Source organism: Halichoerus grypus, chromosome 2, assembly GCF_964656455.1.
Source record: "Halichoerus grypus chromosome 2, mHalGry1.hap1.1, whole genome shotgun sequence".
Taxonomy (NCBI): Eukaryota; Metazoa; Chordata; class Mammalia; order Carnivora; family Phocidae; genus Halichoerus; species Halichoerus grypus.
The window spans coordinates 47,730,335-47,748,669 of record NC_135713.1 but is presented as its reverse complement, the minus strand read 5'-3'; the positions used below and the strand labels follow the sequence as shown (position 1 = coordinate 47,748,669).

Genomic DNA, 18,335 nt, shown 5'->3' with positions numbered 1-18,335 from the left:
CACCAGACCCCCAAGAGGAAAAGTGGCCCCCCAGGTGCCTCAAAGATGGTGGTGTGGTCTAGGACCATCTTCCTGTTCCCGCAGAGAGAGCCTCCAGCACCAGTCCCATAGGCACTGCCAACAGGCTGTGATTCGTGCAGCCTGTGCATCAGGAATGTGCTCACTTCTCAGGGTCCTGGGCTTTGAATGAGTCACTGGAGGGTGATGTAATCAGCCAGGCTGGGTGCACAGGCTGACAAATCCCCTCCTCCCCACACCATCTCTCCCTGACTCCCTCTTCAAGTGGCCTCTCATCCTCTGCAGGCAGAAATGTATTCCTGACAATTAATTAATCTGGGAGGCTGGGAAGATAGGGAAGGGGAGGGCTGCCTTATCTGTGATTTACAACCTGGTGCTGAGACAGGCCAGGCTCCTTCTCTGGGCTCTGAACTCCGTCCTGCAGGGAGCAGAGCCGCCCGGAGAGTGAGTTATTGTAAAAATGACCAAGCAGCTGCTCACTCCCTGGGCCTAGGTGGGAGGGCCTGGGGCAGCTCTCCGTTTATTCATTCCACAGGTGAAATGGGAAATATAGGCAAGGAAAGAGCAAGACAGGATGTTGTAGGAGGATATGGGATAGTTGTAAAAACAGGCCTGTAGAGTGCTGTCATGCTCCAGACAGAAAGTGGGGTAGTTGGCAAAGGCCAGATGATATACCACATTTTACTTCCTGTGTCACCCTAGAAAGTATAAGGTTGAAATATTTCTTTCTTTCGATCAGGGATCTGCAAACTCTAGCCTATGGCCAAAGCCAGCCCACCACGTGTTTTTGTAAATAGAGTTCTATTGGCACAAATTCTTCCAGCTGTATGTGTTGTCCATGGCTGCTTTTGAGCTGCAGTGGTCCAAGTGGAATAGAGAGGACACAGTATGTCTGCAAAGCCTCAAGTATTTACAGTCTGACCATTTATAGAAAGTTTGCTACTCCTGCTTGAGGCTGCTCTGGACAACATGGTACATTACTTCAAGTATGGTGGTATTGTCAAGCAATTGTTTAAAGACAGGATTAATATATTTGAAAAACAGTGACCTCTGACTCTGATGTTCTAATAAATATTCAGTAAATGTTGCAGCCCTTTCTCTGCAGTGAGACCAATTTAGAAATGGGACGACTCTATAAAGAGAAACTTCAGGATTCACAAGTCATAGGTCCAAGTCATAAGGCTTTGCATCAAATTGGGCTCTAGAAAGCAATGGGAAAGTGAGATGATTGATGGTTCCAAAGAAGCCCAAGAAGTCCAAAAGCAGTGGGAGAATAGACACGGCGGTTTTCTTCCCTATATCATGGCCAGCCACACTCTCATCCCAACAGATATCCCAGGGTGTTTTATCTGGCTGTTCTTTGTGATTCTTGCTTGAATATTTTTGTGGGTTGGGATGGAGGAAGGATGTGAAGGGTTGGAATTGAAGAACCGTATAGAGTGTGTACAAGGTAAATCAGATGGGTACCCAGATTCTCTGTAACGATGGCAGCATCCAGGACATGCCCATCATTTGCAAATTTAGGTTGCAGTTGTAGCAGATTTTATCTTTACACTGTGAAGCTTCCCTTCATCGTTGCAGCTGAAAGAGATGTATTCCCTTTCAGGCAGGAATGATCAATACGAGGCTACATACTGAAATGTCTCCCTACCAGTACCCATGGCAGACATTTATAATCGAGCACAGCACTCTTTCCTGCTGAACCCCATGCAGTCTCGGAATTCTTCTCACTGTAGAAGGCACTGCCAATCGATCCGAGTGGCATGCCAGACAAAGCCTGTTTGCCAAGGTCTTACGGTCCTGGTTGCCAGCACCCAGGTGTGTCATTCATGTGGCCTCCCATTGCAGTTATTTATGTGGCCATTTTAATTGTGTATTCCTTAAATACAGAATCTGCCATTGTTATTATTTCTGGCTCTCTTTCTGTTTTGTTTGTTTTCTTTTTAAGATTATTTTAGAGAGAGAGAGTGCAAGCGAGCAGGGGGAGGGGGGAGGGAGAGGGAGAGAATTCCCAGCAGACTCCCTGCTGAGTGCAGAGCCTGATGCAGGGCTTGATCTCATGACCCTGAGATCATGACCTGAGTGGAAACCAAGAGGCAGATGCTCAACCGACTGAGCCACCCAGGAGCCCCTCTCTTTCTGTTTTAATGCAAGGTCCTCTGGGCCAGTACCAGGATCTCACACACTGTGTCCTACCTAGTGCCAAGCATAATGCTTTGCACATGGTAGACTTTTAGCAGCAATTTGATCAATGTTGATTGATCACATGTAGGGAGGCCTCGTGAGATCCCTGTGATGATGGCTTCATGTTGGAGTGATGACCAATGCAAGGATCAGATTGGTCCCACTTCTAAGCCACAGTGAGAGTTTGCAGGAGACCTGGTAATTTGGAGGACAGGAGAGCAGGTTTGACTTCAAGGGCTGGAGGAAGAGAATTCAATTTACTGTACATCTATGACACGTCTACTGTGTGCTGGCATTGAACTGGCAGCTGGGGATACCAAGATAAATGTGACCCAGGTTCTGCCCTCCCTGAGCTGGCACCATGGGGAGGGGGTCGGGGAAGAGGAAATTGTATAAAAATAATTGCTCGTAGGAGTCTGGAGAAAATAAAAGCTAATTGAAAGACAAGAAATGGGGCACAGGAGGGGTCCAGGAAGGGGTTCTGGGGCCTCACCTTGCTCTGCTTGCTCCACTTAGTTTCAGAAGAATCGGCACGACCAGGACGCCACCAAACACAAGCTCATGGAGATCGCCAATTACGTTGATAAGGTGAGACCAGGTGTGTACTTTGTGGGAAAGGTGCCAGCACCTTAGAGGGGCCACAGGACAGGACATGGCATGGCACCTGAGCTTCCTCAGGGATTGGTCACCCCAGCCAGTTTCGGAGAGGCAATAGCAATGCCATAGAGGCTCAGGGTGGTCATGACAAAGCCCTCAACTATGTGACCTTAGCCAGGGAACTTACCTTGTTTGGGTTGCAGTTTTGTTTTGTTATGTTTTTAATTTACAAAGTAGAGGGGCTGGCTTAAATCAATGGCTTTCAATATTTTCATTTTTCTGGTGGAACCCTTGTTTTAAATGAAATCTTATGCCAATGTCTAATATTAAGTCAGATAAAAACAGACTCTTTAAACCAAAGCAGGGGTGAGGATCCAGAGGGCTGTCCTCTTGCTCCTTCCCCTCACCCCTGCAAATGGCCGCCAGGGAACCTAGGACGTGAAAAGAGCCCAGTTTAAGAATGCTTTAAGGTTCTCTAAGGTTCTCTCCAGGTATAAAGCCCAGAAGTTTCCTGCCTTGGGGGAGAATTGAGGTAGGTCAGCATGGGAAAGGTAGAGAACCTTAGAAGTTGAGTGGTTTGTTTTGGGCCGATCTGTATAGCCTTCGTCTATAAAATGGTTCTAAAATTATTTATCTCTTACAAAGACCATGTGAATGGTTAACTCTCCTAGATCAGGCCCTTTTAAAACACGCCCTTAGGAAATACCCAAATTCTTGAATTTTACTAGAACAGGCTGGTCTGGGACTCAGAAATAACTCTGTTTATATGAAACAGAGTATTTGTTACACTGCAAAATGCAGTAGAATGGATAACCTTAAATTACAGTACTCTCTTGATAGCCTAGTAGTAAATAGTTTTTAAAAACAGATTTTAATATGTTTAAGGTCACAGGTCTCTTTGAGAATCTGAAAATATTTATCGTACAATTTCAGGGCACTCACAGCACTTCCGCCGCTTACCTCTGGGCCTGTTAGGGATTCATGGATCCCAGGTCTAAAGGGGAAATTATTTTTTTCTAAACATTAGAAAATAAAGAAGAGACATCAAATATTTTTTTTATGGATTTACAAGCAAATTTGGTAGTGTTCTGAAGTCATCAGGCGGGAGAGTCTGTAGTCTATGTTTTTGTTTTGCCCTAGATGGCTCTGGAAACACCGATAACAGGTGAAAGTCATGAGCATTTCCTGGAAGGAAGGCCTCCAGGGACACAGCTCAGTCCTCTCTCTAGCTCTCAGTTCACTCAACAATAACATTTAAATGATCCTACATCCCAAACACTCAACATCTGGGAAAACAAGACAAGCTCATTTCCTGGGGGGTACACAGGAGGCAGACCTTGTTCTCACCCACATGACGTCTATTGTTCTGGAGACCCAGCAGGTGGGAAGCTTGGCTGGGTCTCCCCTTTGTGAACTCTCCAGCTGGTCTGCGTGGTGGAACCAAGGGTGCTGACAAAAAGTGGAAGAGAGGCGACATTATGCCTCAGCCCTTATGTGAAGCCCCTGGCCTTGCTTAGCTGGTCCCTTCTGGCGAGTCGTCTTGGTTTTCTTCTGAGCAGCTGATTTTAGTCGCTGTGGCTGGGGTGAAGGAAGGCACTTTTCTGAGGCTTGCTGACCCAGCTACTTGAACTGAACTGTTGAACTAAAACTGGAATGAACTGCACTAATTTGCTGAATCATGAATCCAATCCAAAAATGTTTTTCCTTAACTGTGAAAAAGCCAAGTTTAAGTCCTTAAAAGCTCCCTCATGAAGCAAGTTAAATTGGAATCCAAACCCTTTATTTTCTGTAATGATTGACCTGGCACAAAATGGGAAAATCAAAATTTCCTTTGCAATCAACTGTTATTTCACGGAATCTGGAGCCCATCTGAGACCGCAGCTTCTTGGGGGCAAGATGATTCTCTGGATGTGTAAATACACCAGCACTGAAGCAGTGAGAGTCTTGAGTGGCTCTGAGATCTGATCTGATCACCTGGGCCTTCATCCTGGCTCCACCGTCTTCCTGCTGAGACTTTAGGCAAGTTACTGAACTTTTCTAAGCTTCCGTGCTTGGGACATAGAATGTGCTCGATAAACATTGATGTTACGATTGTTGTTTTTAGCTGCTGCAGTACCTGCCAATTTTGGATTAAGATGGTATCTTCCGCTCACGTGGCCTGGGTTTACGTGCAATTTTGTTTTCAGAGTCACTGCCTCAGTAATCTCTAGGGTAGGCCAGTCAAAGAATCCCTTCAACCTATGCCTTCCAGTGGTACTTAGCTCTAAAGAAAACCCTCTTCCTGTTTATGTGTGTATGAGATGAAAGATACCACGTCACAAAGGTCAGGTGTAGCTCTAGTCCGAAGGAACCCGAGAGTCAGGTCTTATTTATAGAATTTCAGGATCTCTGGACAAAACTCTAGAGGGGATCTGGGACCTTTGCAGCCTCATGCTGGCCACCTGTCTGGGACATTCGTGACAAAGCCTGAACACCTCCAGTGGTGGGAAAGGCAACTTTGGAGAATAAGCATGTCTGTCTACTTGTATATCATGTATACCCATGTACTTCCAAAATGAGTGGGAGACCGCACGCAATAACGCATCCATTTATAATTTGGCATATCCATACTGCGGAATACTATTTAGCAATAAAAAGAACGACAAACTGATGTATAGGCCATGAGATGGATGAATCTCAAAAACATGCTAAGTGGAAGAAGCCAGACACAAAGACCACATATTATGTAATTCTGGTTAGAGGAAACGTCTAGAAAAGGTAAATCTGTAGAGGCAGAAAGTAGATTAGTGATCGCCTGGGTCTGGGGGTGAAAATGGGAAAAGACTGTAAATGGACATGAGGGACCTTCTTGGTATGATGAAAATACTCTCTAATTGGATTGGGGTGATCATTTTACATCTTGGTAAATTTACTAAAGATATTGAGCTGTACACCCCAAATGGGTGGATTTTATGATATGTAAATTATACCTCAACATACAAGAGGAATTTTGTATAAGAGAACTTTTTAGACATGTATAAAAAAGGTAAGTACCGTGTAAGGAATTGGGAGAGAGGACTGTGCTGGACAGCTGGGTCCAGGGTACTTATCACAGGCAGCAGCAAAGCTTAGCTCTGAGCTTACTTCTAACTAACTTTAGTTACAAGGGTGTTTTTTTTTTTTCCTATTTTAAAATGAAACGGGTCTTCCTGTCTGTCGTACCTAGTGGTCACGCCCCACTTTGGGAGCAGTTTAGAAGCAGCACTGATGCTGTCTGCACATGAGAGCCCTGTCCACGTGCGGAAGCAAGTCTGTGTCCTGTCCTGTCTCAGTCTTCTTTCCTCTAAACTGAGTGACCCCAGCTCTGCCTCCAGAACGTTGCGCATCTTAGGATCTCACTGCTCCCTCCTGAAAAATGTGACCTGCAGCCCCTGTTGCCTCCCTGCCCTGGGAGGCATGTGCCGCAGAGCAATCTGGTATCTGCTCCGAGTGCTGAGGTTAGGAAGGGGCACGTAAACGTCGGGCGGTGTTGACAGACGATGCAGTGGCTCTCCTGTGTGCGCTTTCAGTTTTACCGATCCTTGAACATCCGGATTGCCCTCGTGGGCTTGGAAGTCTGGACGCACGGGAATATGTGTGAAGTCTCGGAGAACCCCTACTCTACTCTCTGGTCATTTCTCAGTTGGAGGCGCAAGCTGCTCACCCAGAAGAACCATGACAACGCACAGTTAATCACGTACGTGGCCTGTGTGCATGTGTGTTTCCCCGGGCCTGGCTGCACAGCCCCCGCCTGCAGTGTGTGCACTCCCTGCCTTTTTCCCCCGGGGCTCAGTGTTGGTGGTACCAGCCATCCTGCCTCTCTGGTCCAGATAATCCCTTATTTCTGAGGCATGTGCTCTGCCCCCAAGACACCCAGGAAAGTATTAAAACCCTGAGAGTCATAGACTCTCAGTCAACCCCAAGCAGTGCTGACAATCTAGATGAGAAACTTAGACTTATACATATTCCGTTGTACATCTGAAACAGTTGGGTGTGTATGTGGGAAGTGACTGATCGTCACTTCAGACTTTCTAAGGGGCTCATTCTGGTCTTCATGGTGCTACGTTGTAGTACGCATGCTCATCTCCCAAAGCAGTAGCTTACTTAGCTTGCCCTTCACTTTGTCCCCAGGGGCTCAGCGCTGAGTGCCTGAACTGGTTTGAGTGGCAGATAGTGCAGGAACCGTGGGTTGGCTGGGAGGGAGACATTGGGGGTCGGGGGAGTTGTGCCGGAATTTCTTCAATCCCGGAGAGAAAAGAATAGATAGTGTTGGGGGTCAGGGTGGTACCTGAAGTCCCCCGGAGGTGGAGGGTGAATATCTGGTGTTTTTAGTGTTGACTTCCAAAAGTATTCTGAGACAGTTATAACCAAAGGCCCATACATAGTAAAACCATTTTGCTTTTGTTCCCTAAAAAATCTCTCTGAATCAACGATCAGTTAAACATTTGTTCACTCTTTAAAAGAAATGGGGAGGGGCGCCTGGGTGGCTCAGCTGGTTAAGCATCTGCCTTCGGCTCAGGCCCTGATCCCAGGGTGTTGGGATCGAGCCCCACATCGGGCTTCCTGCTCAGTGGGGAGTCTGCTGCTCCCTGTCCCTCTGCCTGCCGCTCCCCCTGCTTGTGCACTCTCTCTCTCTGTCTCTGTCAAAAAAAAAAAAAAAAAAATCTTTAATAGAAGTGGGGAAATAACTGTACCAAAAATCTGGGCATGGTTATTTCACAATGGTATGTTCACCTAGGAAATTTTTGGGTTTTGCCTGAACTTTGGAAGCCTGCTGTCCTGCTTGGAATCCAGGTGTCCAGTAAGACTTCCCTAGGGCCATGTCTAAGTTTATAAAATGACCTGTGTGGCTTCCTAGAGATTTGCATATATTTTATGTGTTTTCTTGCACATTGTTTCTCTGAAGAAGAATCTGCCTTCAATTCAGCAAACACTTATTAAGTGCCCTCTATGTGTCAGATACTATGCTAAGTTCTGGTGACCCCCAGAGAAATAAGGCCATCTTGGCTCTCAAAGGTCTTGTGGTCTAGGTGAGAAGACAAACAGGGAGCTCTGAAAGCACCGCAAAATGCATTTCCATGTAGATCCTTTCAATAAATCCCATGTTTGTGGCATGCAGGAGAATACTGATGTTTTAGTCATCCCCTCTCCTCTGCCCTGGATGGATACAGCTGAGAGAGGGGTGGATTGAACTGGGGGAATGTAGCTGGCTGTTGGCAGGTTTGCATCACAATTGCAAAACAAAAGCAGAAACAGCTCATCTTTGCACCCAGCTGCACTTTGTGAGGCTCCTGATGGGACACATCTGTTTCCTTGGCCCCAGAGTGATGTGGAAATGAAGCATCAGCCCCCACAGCTGCTGCCCGATGCCCCCACCCCGCCCCGATACGCATACCACACAGCCGGGGATATGGCACAGGCCCCTGGCAGCTGACGGAAGTGGTCATGAGTCACTTCAGCATCAGAACCTGGGCCACTCTCCCCTCGGCCCCTCCCTCTCTGACCTTTTCCTCTGCAGCAGGAATGGGATGCTGCTTTATGAGCCCTGCCCATTTCCTTCCAGGGAATGGGGCTCTGGGCATACTGTGGGAAAAAATGACCTTTTGCCCTTTCTATTTCTCTGGAGCAGTGAAAGAGTAGGTGAGAGGAAGTGAGAGGTGTGGTGACCTGGAAGTTGTCCAGTTGGCCTAGAACACCAGGGTCTCTCTCCTTGGGAAGGATCTAGGAATGTCAGCGGGGCCAAGGAACTCCATGATGGCCACCTGTTCCCAGGCACAGTGGAACAGCCCTCCCAACTGCCATCTGAATGACCTTCTCTTGTTCCTTCCTGCAGGGGCATGTCTTTCCACGGCACCACCATCGGGCTGGCCCCCCTCATGGCCATGTGCTCTGTGTACCAGTCTGGAGGAGTCAATATGGTGCGTCTCAACCAGTATGTTGATGCTGTAGAAGGCAGAAAACTGCCTCATGGGACAGGAGGTCATTTTGTGGGGAAAAAAAAAAAATTATACTTATTATTGCAGGGAAAAAAACCTTGACATCAAGTCAGGCAGTTGTTTAAAATGAAGTCATTAAGGGGCGCCTGGGTGGCTCAGTCGTTAAGCATCTGCCTTCAGCTCAGGTCATGATCCCACGGTCCTGGGATCAAGCCCCGCATTGGGCTCTGCTCAGCAGGAAGCCTGCTTTTCCCTCTCCCGCTCCCCCTGCTTGTGTTCCTTCTCTCGCTGTATCTCTCTGTGTCAAATAAATAAATAAAATCTTTAAAAATAAATAAATAAATAAAATGTAGTCATTAAGTTCTAAGAGATGGAGGTACCTAGGGATAAATTTTCATTTATTATAGTTTATCCCCAATTTTCAAGCTCAGGAGAACCCTGGAAGTGATTACATTACATCTAGTGATGTCACTAGATCTCTCTCATCTCTCATCTCTCAAACCAAGGGCTGGAGAATAGTAAGATAATAGAAATAAAAAAATATCTTTTATCCTCGGTTTTATGTTATTATGCATATCATTATGAAACAAGAGCTTGTCTCAAAGTCATGGTTAGGAAATTATTGTCTTCTTTTGAAATTCTCTCTAGCTTTGTGGGACTGTTTTGATTATTCATCTCTAACCTGTGAAGTAGATGTCAAGGAGGCCTGCTCTCCATTTGTCTGTCCACCTCTTTATCCCGTATTTATCCACAGACGTAGCATGACAGTTAAAAGCACAGGCTTTCGTCACTGAGTCTGTGGGCGCACTGATGGTGGAACCAGTGGGCAGCTGTGAGGCCTGGCTAAGAAAAGACAGGAACAGGGAGTAGGGAGAGCTGTGTTCTTGACCTGAGCTCTCTCCTTGGGCAGGACCACTCTGAGAATGCCATTGGCGTGGCTGCCACCATGGCCCACGAGATGGGCCACAACTTCGGCATGAGCCATGATTCTGCGGATTGCTGCTCGGCCAGCGCGGCTGACGGCGGGTGCATCATGGCAGCTGCCACCGGGTGAGTCAAGCAGCAAGGTGAGGAGAGCAGAGTGTGTGAGGACAGTACAACCCAAGTGTTCCTCCCTGTTGGCCCTAGGAGCCTCTGTTACCCTCTCTTGGGGGCCTTGGAGAGAAATGCGGTTGACAACAAAGAAATTGGAAGAGAACCAAGAAAGCAAATGTGTGCAAGGAGCTCTAGGTTTGTAGCAGGCAATTTGGTGCTGGTGGAACCCTAGGTATACTTAATTCTGTCTTAAGGTCTTCAGCTGTAAAATTGGCCTGACCACATGTGTCTTTTTCACTTCACGAATTTTTGAAGAGGACCTATTTTGAACAGCCCCAATCCTTAAGTTCCCTTTTGTCCCAAGGGAACTTGGTCAGTGCTGATTCAAAGTTCTGATGTAGCCTACACAACAAGGAAAAGGACAGGGAGCAACGATGCCCACATAGTGACTCCTCAGGGAATTTACAGGTTGCATTTACCGTGAGGAACAAGAAAAGCCAGCTACGTCTTACTGTATCTGTGACGGGTTTTTTAACCAGAGCCTTTGAAAGAAATTCTGGTAACAGCCACAACTCTTAGTCACAACTCTTAATATTTAGTATCTGAACTCATATAGCAGAGAGCATTGGGTTCTTCCAAGACTTGAGTCACTCTTTGGAAGGCATCATGGTAGGAATTTGTGTTCCCTCTACTCCAAACCATTAGAGCCTGCTTATGCTTCTCAGGGAATGCTGTTTCAGTGTCTCTAAGAGGAAATGCAACTTTCTTGGGGTTCCAGTGTCCAGTGTTTGTTCATCGCTTCTTGGCTGTGGCATAGATAGGATGATGTTGACATGCAGGATACAACTCCATGGGTCACGCTCAAATCCCTAAGAGCTCACAGTTAAGTCCATCCTTTTCTCTCTCAATCTGAAAAGCATATTTATAGTCATATGGTTGAGAGTTATATTAAGTAATACTCCATTTTGTTTTTAAACTATAAGCAAATATAAACTACTAAAGTAGCTTAAAAATTGTTGGCCACAAATTCCTTGTGACAGACCTAACAACTGTAAGGGACCCTCCAGTGTTTAACTTTAGTTGGTTTAGAGCATTGGGAAGAGGATAACTCTTCCTTTATAGACCCAAATTGTGGTACTGACCTGCTGTTAGAGAATGTATGACTTCTGATTCTTTTTTTCCAATAGTAAAACTCAGGACCTTTCATAATCTTATGATAAAACTATGCATCTGTGAATTGCTGGTTGAGTTTGGAGTGCTGCCTGTATCCTTAGAATAGAGGTCATAAGATTCCTGGCCCAATGAAGAAATTAAACCCATGATCTTGGCTTCCTTTTTTTTTTTGGCCTGCTCTTCTGTTCCAAGAAAATCTCCATCTAATATCAGCTTCAGGAAAAGTTTGGGTTGGCTAGTATTTTATTCAGCTCTAAAACTCAGGAAACCTATTTTAACATATTCAATTACCCTTTATTTATTGCACCCTTTCCTACAAAGGGCAAGAATTGCTGCTTCTGATTCTCAAATACCTCCTCCATGCACAGTGAGGGAGAAAAGAACATAATGGGGTGCTTAGAAAGAATTGTAAGATAATGTATCAATGATGTTCTAGTGGGACAGAAAGTGTGTGCATGGGACTGTGGGGGTCTGAGTCCAGGTGGAATCAGCCTCATGGGCGGCAGGATTGAGACTGTTCTGGCTGCTTGATGCTCAGATTACCAACTAACTCTAACCTTACTCCCTGCCAGGCATCCCTTTCCAAGAGTGTTCAATGGATGCAACAGGAAGGAGCTGGACAGGTATCTGCAGTCAGGCGGTGGGATGTGTCTCTCCAATATGCCAGACACCAGGACGCTCTATGGAGGCCGGAGATGTGGGAATGGGTACCTGGAAGATGGGGAAGAATGTGACTGTGGGGAGGAAGAGGTAAGGTGTCATGGTAGTGCTAGTGGGAAGGGAAGAATGGGCACTGGTTTCAAATCTTAGAGTCAAAGAGAATGCAACTGAATACTTCTTAGTCTTAGGCATTTCCCACATACACATGGCTATCAAAGACCCCATCACAAATCAGATGTGGAGAGTAAGCCTTCAATATGGACCATTTTTGCAGACTCTTTCAGTTTGAGGTTGGCACTGTTGGTGTCCAGGTCAGGGTGGAGTTCTCTTTGGGAGTTTCTCGTCTAACCAAAACCCATCATCTCTTCCCCAGTGGAGTTACAGATGGCTTCCTTGGTCCTCCAGCTGCACGGAGTTTATTCCGGAGGCCACACAGCTGGATATATGAACTTGAACCTGGGCCTTGAGGAGGCTTAAAATAACAAGCTTGGGCTATTTAGGCTGGAGAAGAGATGATTGAAAGAGGATGTAGGAAGTACTGTTAGGTCTGGAAAGGGCACCTACAGGAAGAATGAACAGAACTGTTTGTGTTCAAGCTGCTTTCCTTCCTTCTGATCTTCAAAATGAGTGGTGGGCATGCAACATAGCGCTGTCATCTTTGGCAGATGTGTGTTGTTCTGCAAAAAGCAGAACTGGATAGTTTCATGTCTATTTTCTGAAGGATGAAATATGTACATTAACATATGCAAAACAGTCAACTGTGTGAAGGGGAGACTGAGGGTATGTATAAGACTATTTGATTTTAAAACCTTCTATATGGTTTGATTTTTGTTTTTTGTTTTTTGTTTTTGAGAGAGAGAGAGAGCAGGGGAGGAGCAGGGGGAAAGGGAGAGAGTCTTAAGCAGGCTCCATGCTCAGTGCAGAGCCCGACGCAGAGCTTGATCTCACGACCCTGAGGTCGTGACCTGAGCCAAAATCAAGAGTGGGCTGCTCAACTGACTGAGCCACCCAGGCACCCCTGATCTTTGTCTTTAATATCAGCACCTAACTTTCATAATAAAACAAAAACTAGTGAAAGGTTCTGCCTCCCCCACCACCATGAATTCAGAGAGATCAGTCCAGACTCAAGAGAAAGGAGAGAGTTGTCCCCTCTTACCATGGAGGGTCTAGTGGAGTTGAGGAGCAGTCCATGAGTGGGCTCAGCCAGTTGGCTTATGTTCAGCAAATATTTAGTGAGTGTGGGGCACTATGTTGGGTGCTAGGGATAGGATGGATAGCAAAAATAGACATGGTTCCTGTCCTTGTGGAGCATATTATCTCCTGGGGGAAACACACAGTAGCCAAATAATTGCAGAAGTGTATGAGCACAATCTGTGGTAAAGGCTTAGGAGGGCCAATGATACGTGCTATGAACATTTGCAGTGTGAGGTGGGAGTGTGACTTCCGACCCCATATCTGCAGGCGAAATTGTGAGTTACTGAGGAGCACAAGGAGAGAAAGCACATTTCAGCTAGAGGAGAAGCCACACCCTGAAGTGGGAGGAAACATGGTCTGCCTGGAGCCTAGGACAGTGGGAGATTAATGGAAGGAAAGTGTCCTTTTCCTTCTCTTAGGGGAAACAAGTGGATGGGCATTGTAGTCGGGCATGCAATGTGTCTCTCCAACAGACCAGATCTGGGCAGTTAAGGTTAGGATATGGTTCATAAGCTTGGGCAGGCCGCAGGCAGACATGGCTTGAATTCAGCTTCAGCACTTGCTGCGTGTGTGCCTTGACCAGCATAGGACTTGTCTGAGCTCCATTTCCCTATCTGTGAAATGGGAATAATTGTGCCTCACAAGGCTGTGATGGACCTATGCATGGGGCCTGGCACATTGTCAAGACATGGTTTAGGATAGGCCTATGAATATAGTAGGAGTGTGATAAGGACACTCAGAGTCATGGGGGGGGGGCGTCTCTCATCATCTTTTGAAATCTCATGCTGTACATCAGCAAGTCAGGACCCATAAGGCAAGAAGAAGAGAGGGGAGCATGGAACCCCTAAAGACCTTCTGTTCCAAAAAGGTCCAGGCTAGTGAAGGGTGAGGAAGAGCAGCAGATGGTGAGAGCAGAACTTCTGAACTCAGAAGTTATTCCAGCCTGGCCTTTGCTTTTCATGGCCTTTTCTTATGGGATAAAAGGCCCAGAGTGTAGAAGACATGGTCTCTGGACGTTCTATTGATAGGGCTGAGAAAAACAAATCCCAGAACTCTTCTATAGTGTAATATTATGCTAAACATCATGTTTTTGAAGAATATGGGATTGCAGGGAGAAACATACATATTAGATTAAATTAAAAAGCAGTGTGGATACTATGATTTTGTAAAATAAGTATGTGTCTATATATGTGAAAGGGAAAACGCCTGGGTAAATAGTCACACTCAACATGTAGTTGTGTTTATGTTGTGATGTGACTGGTGATTGTGCTTTTATATGTTTTCTGTGATAAATATACATGACCTTCATGATAAACCTACAAAGCGAATTTTTTGGTAAAGATTTTCTGGGGAGCTTGGGCCCCAGGGGCCTGTGGGGCAGGGGTGGGGAAGTGTGGGAGGCGGGTGAAGGGCTTCCCCCCGCCCCGAGTCCTGTCTCCCTGCTCTGCTGCCCCAGGAGCCTATGACCATACCCTCTGCCTCTGCAGGAATGTGAGAACCCATGCTGTAATGCCTCGAATTGCACCCTGAAGGAAGGGGCTGAGTGTGCCCATGGCGCCTGCTGTCACCGGTGTAAGGTAAGAGGCCCTTTTCCCACCCCACCCCCCCAGAACCCCAGGGTTCTGACCTGACAGCCCAGTGCTCTGCTGAGGGCTGATGGCTGAGATTCAGCCTCCATCCCTCTGGGAAGTGACGGCGGCAAAATTTCAGAAACATGCAGCTGGGCCGGCCCCTCAGACAGAGTTTACTATTTCCTATATTATGCCTCACTGGCTTCAAATCATCCTAGAGGGCTGTGCCACCTGGAAGATGGAAGACTGACTTTATTTATTTATTTATTAAAATTTTATTTTATTTCATTTAAATTCAATTAATTAACATACAGTGTGTTATTAGTTTCAGAGGTAGAGTTCAGTGATTCATCAGTTGCATAAAAAAAAAAAAAACACCCAGTGCTTATTACATCACTTGCCCTCCTTAATGCCCATCATCCATTTACCCCACCTCCCCACCCACCTTCCCTCCAGCAACCCTCGGTTTGTTTCACAGAGTCCCTTATGGTTTGTCTCCCTCTCTGATTTTGTCTTATGGAAGACTTTTTTTTTTTTTTTTTTAAGAAGTGTCCAGAGAGAGTAGGCTTGCTTTTATTTGGAGTTCATAATAATAATCGTCATAATTTTGACTAATATTAATGGACTTCTTCTTATTAGATGCCAGGCACTATGCAGAGAATTTTATATATATTAGCTCATTCAATCCTCGCAACAGTCCCATGAGATGTATATTAACATCCTCACTTTAAGAGGAGTAAACTGGGGCTCGGCGGGGATAGGACCACACAGCCGGGAGGGGGCTGAACCACGTTTGCCTGCCTCTGGAGCCTACAGTCCTAGTATTGAGGTGGAAGATATTGCTACTAATCTTACTATAGCTTCACAACCTCTTATCTATAATTCTGAAATTCAGAAAATTCTAAAAACTGGAAAAAAAATTCTTAACTCATTTGGTGGCAAATCTTACCGGAATTGACATAATGATATTCTTTTTTTAAAAAGATACACTTAACAGGTGGGAGCCAGGGCTTTGTTTTGTGGTTGTGTTTGTTGTTATTGCCGTTTGTTTGCCTAGTTCTCACTCTGGCTCTAACCATTCTATGTAGACTTGGCCAAATTAATGGAACTTTTGTTCCATACTGGTGAGATAAATATTTGTTGCACAAATAAATCAATGAACAAACCTGAGATTGATCTTTGCTACATGACCTTGGCTGATCAATTTGATCTCTATGCCTCTATTTTTTTGTCTCATGAATTAATCTAAACAAACTCTAAGATTAAAAAATAATAATAATAAATAAATAAAATAAAATACACACTTAAAGTGAATATTTCTGTTTTGTTGCAGAAAAATTAATGTGTTTGATTATAAAGTATAACCCCAGGCCTTGCTGGGGGGGGTCATATAATATACATATGTAATGTATGAATGTATATACATACACATGTATGTACATATATGTAATGTCTACTTTCTGAAATCTGAAAAGTCTGAAGCCCATCTGGCCCCAAAGTTTTGGTAGGAATTGTGGACCTATGCTTCCATCTGCCATTTGCTAAGTGCTCATTATGTGCTAGATACTGTTCAAGTGCTCTGTTTGAACGCAGTCCTTGTAACAATCCCATGAGAAGGTTATTACTCTGTGCTAACCCAGAGAGGTTAAGTAGCTGCTCCAGGCCCCACTGCTGGTTAAGGAGCTGGGATTTGAACCCAGGCAGACTGGCTCCAGGTGTGTCCTTTGGTGGTAGAGATGCATCCTGCATCTTCCTCCTCCACACATGGCCAGTGCCCACCCTTGCAACTGAGGCTCCATGCTTTTAGCAAGCTGCTCAGATGGGCCCATTCTCTGCCTTCTCTCCTGGGAAGGCCTTGTAGGTGGTATGGGGTCACCTGGGAGTAGGGACGGCACTATTCTCAGATGTAGCTTTCCTTACAGGCCTGGGGAAACTCACCATCTGGTTTCACTCTAGGGTAGACTTGGCATCTCCCCGTGGAGGTTGTGCCCGGTGGGGTCCTTTTAGGCTTCGACCGTGGCCTGAGAATAAGCATGGACAATGTCCATTCAGTTTGGGTCTCAGAAAGGATCCTCTGGAGAGAAGTGTGTGCAGAGACATGAGGCTTGGAGTCTGAAACCTTCAGTTCAAGCCCTGGTAGTGTGATTTGGGGCAGCCTACTAACCATCTGAGTCTAGGTTCCTTATCTGTAAAATGGGAAGAGTGTTAATAACACTGACCACCCAGAGAGACTGGAAGACTCAAACGGGAAACTTAGTCTTTACCATTCCCCACTGTTGTGCTATTGATCAGGTTATTTTTATCTCCAGAAAGAGGCAAATAACAGCATCTGCCTCGTGGATATTGTGAGGCTCACATGGGATCAGTATGTGTAGCTTAGCCCAGTGCTTGGCTCAGTAATGGGGATATATTATTGCTCAAGTGCTTTGTAAATTCAGGGGTGTTGTGTGAATAGTGTGTGTGTGTGTATGTGCACGCACATTTGTGTGTATATATATTAGTGGGCCTGGCTCTTTAGCCACTTACTGGCCAGCAGACTTCCGATACCTTGCTTAACCTCTTCTGCCTCAGGTTTCATCATCTGTAAAATAGGGATAATTATATATTACTTAGAACTCTCTTGAAAAGTAAATGAGGTAGTATTTGTACCAGGCATTAAGTGGGAGCTCCGTAAAAGTAGCCATTATTACTAAAGCACTTAGTAAACTATAAATTGTTGCATAAATATTATTCTTACCTACTTCTTAAAACGGCTAAGAAGAGGAAATGAGTTAGCATTTGTGAAAACACCTTGAAAACCTCTAAGTCATTATTCATATTAGAAGGCTAATGATGGTTTAAGCTAATGAGGCCATGCAAAATAGCGGTCCCCGGAATACTGGAAATGGGAAACTCTGTTCCACAAGAGGGATGCCCACGAGACCTTTGCTGGTAGGGTCGAGGGCATGCGGGAGATTGACTGTTTTCTCCCTCTTGTTCTCTCGGTTCAGCTGCTGGCCCCTGGGACCCTGTGCCGTGAGCAGGCACGGCAGTGCGACCTCCCAGAATTCTGCACGGGCAAGTCTCCCCATTGCCCCACCAACTTCTACCAGATGGACGGCACCCCCTGTGAGGGTGGCCAGGCCTACTGCTACAATGGCATGTGCCTCACCTACCAGGAGCAGTGCCAGCAGCTGTGGGGGCCTGGTAAGTACTCTCCTACAGAATGGCCCTCCTCCTGCCCCACCATTTCCAAGCCAACCTCCCCCTGCAGGCCCTTGGCATAGCTTAGATCCTTGGCTTCCAAATGGCATCTCTAGATACTACCTTTCTACTTCCCCTTGACTCAGGGTAGACCTTCAGAGAGACACAGTGAGCAGTATTCTTACCAGTTCCTTGATGCTTTAAATCCTCACAGTGGGTAAATGGATAAGAGTAATCCAACAGAAAAATGGGTAGAGCATGGAGACGGAAAAGGAAATACAGATGACCCTTAGCTGTGAAAAGATCTTTAACCTCACTCTTTAAGTGGAAGCAAATTAGAACTACTATGAGATGGGATTTCTCATATATCAGACTGGCAAAGACTGCAAAGTTAATGTAATAACAATTACAATACCATAACTGTAACAGTAAGAGTGGTAATAATGTAGTGTGGAGAATGTGGGGAACCATATAGGTACAACCCCTATGGAAAGCGATTTGAAGATATCAAAATTCATGGGAGCTTCTCACTGGACCCATCCATTCCACTAGTTAGGAGTGTACCCTACTCTTCTATTTACACATGTATGTGAAGACAGATTTATAAGGATACTGTAGCAGTGTTAGTGATAGCAATAGCAACCTAGATAGCCTTCAGTAGGGACTGATTAAATTAATCCTGGTACACCCATGTCGTGGACCCCTCTGCAGCCGAGTAAAAAAAGGAGGCAACTCTGTATGTACTGAATAAAACTATCTCCTACAA

General features: G+C 45.6%; 1 protein-coding gene across 4 annotated transcripts in view; it reads left to right on the top strand.

Moving 5' to 3' along the window:
- Positions 1-18,335, top strand: part of ADAM19 (ADAM metallopeptidase domain 19) — an 80,358-nt gene that overhangs the window by 47,140 nt on the left and 14,883 nt on the right. For all 4 annotated transcript variants that reach the window (XM_036096237.2, XM_036096239.2, XM_036096238.2 and 1 more), the window contains 7 exons: positions 2,719-2,790; positions 6,348-6,514; positions 8,651-8,735; positions 9,664-9,803; positions 11,534-11,711; positions 14,303-14,392; positions 17,377-17,572. In XM_036096237.2, coding sequence (XP_035952130.1) covers positions 2,719-2,790; positions 6,348-6,514; positions 8,651-8,735; positions 9,664-9,803; positions 11,534-11,711; positions 14,303-14,392; positions 17,377-17,572 — 928 coding nt within the window. The remainder of the gene's footprint in view (positions 1-2,718; positions 2,791-6,347; positions 6,515-8,650; positions 8,736-9,663; positions 9,804-11,533; positions 11,712-14,302; positions 14,393-17,376; positions 17,573-18,335) is intronic.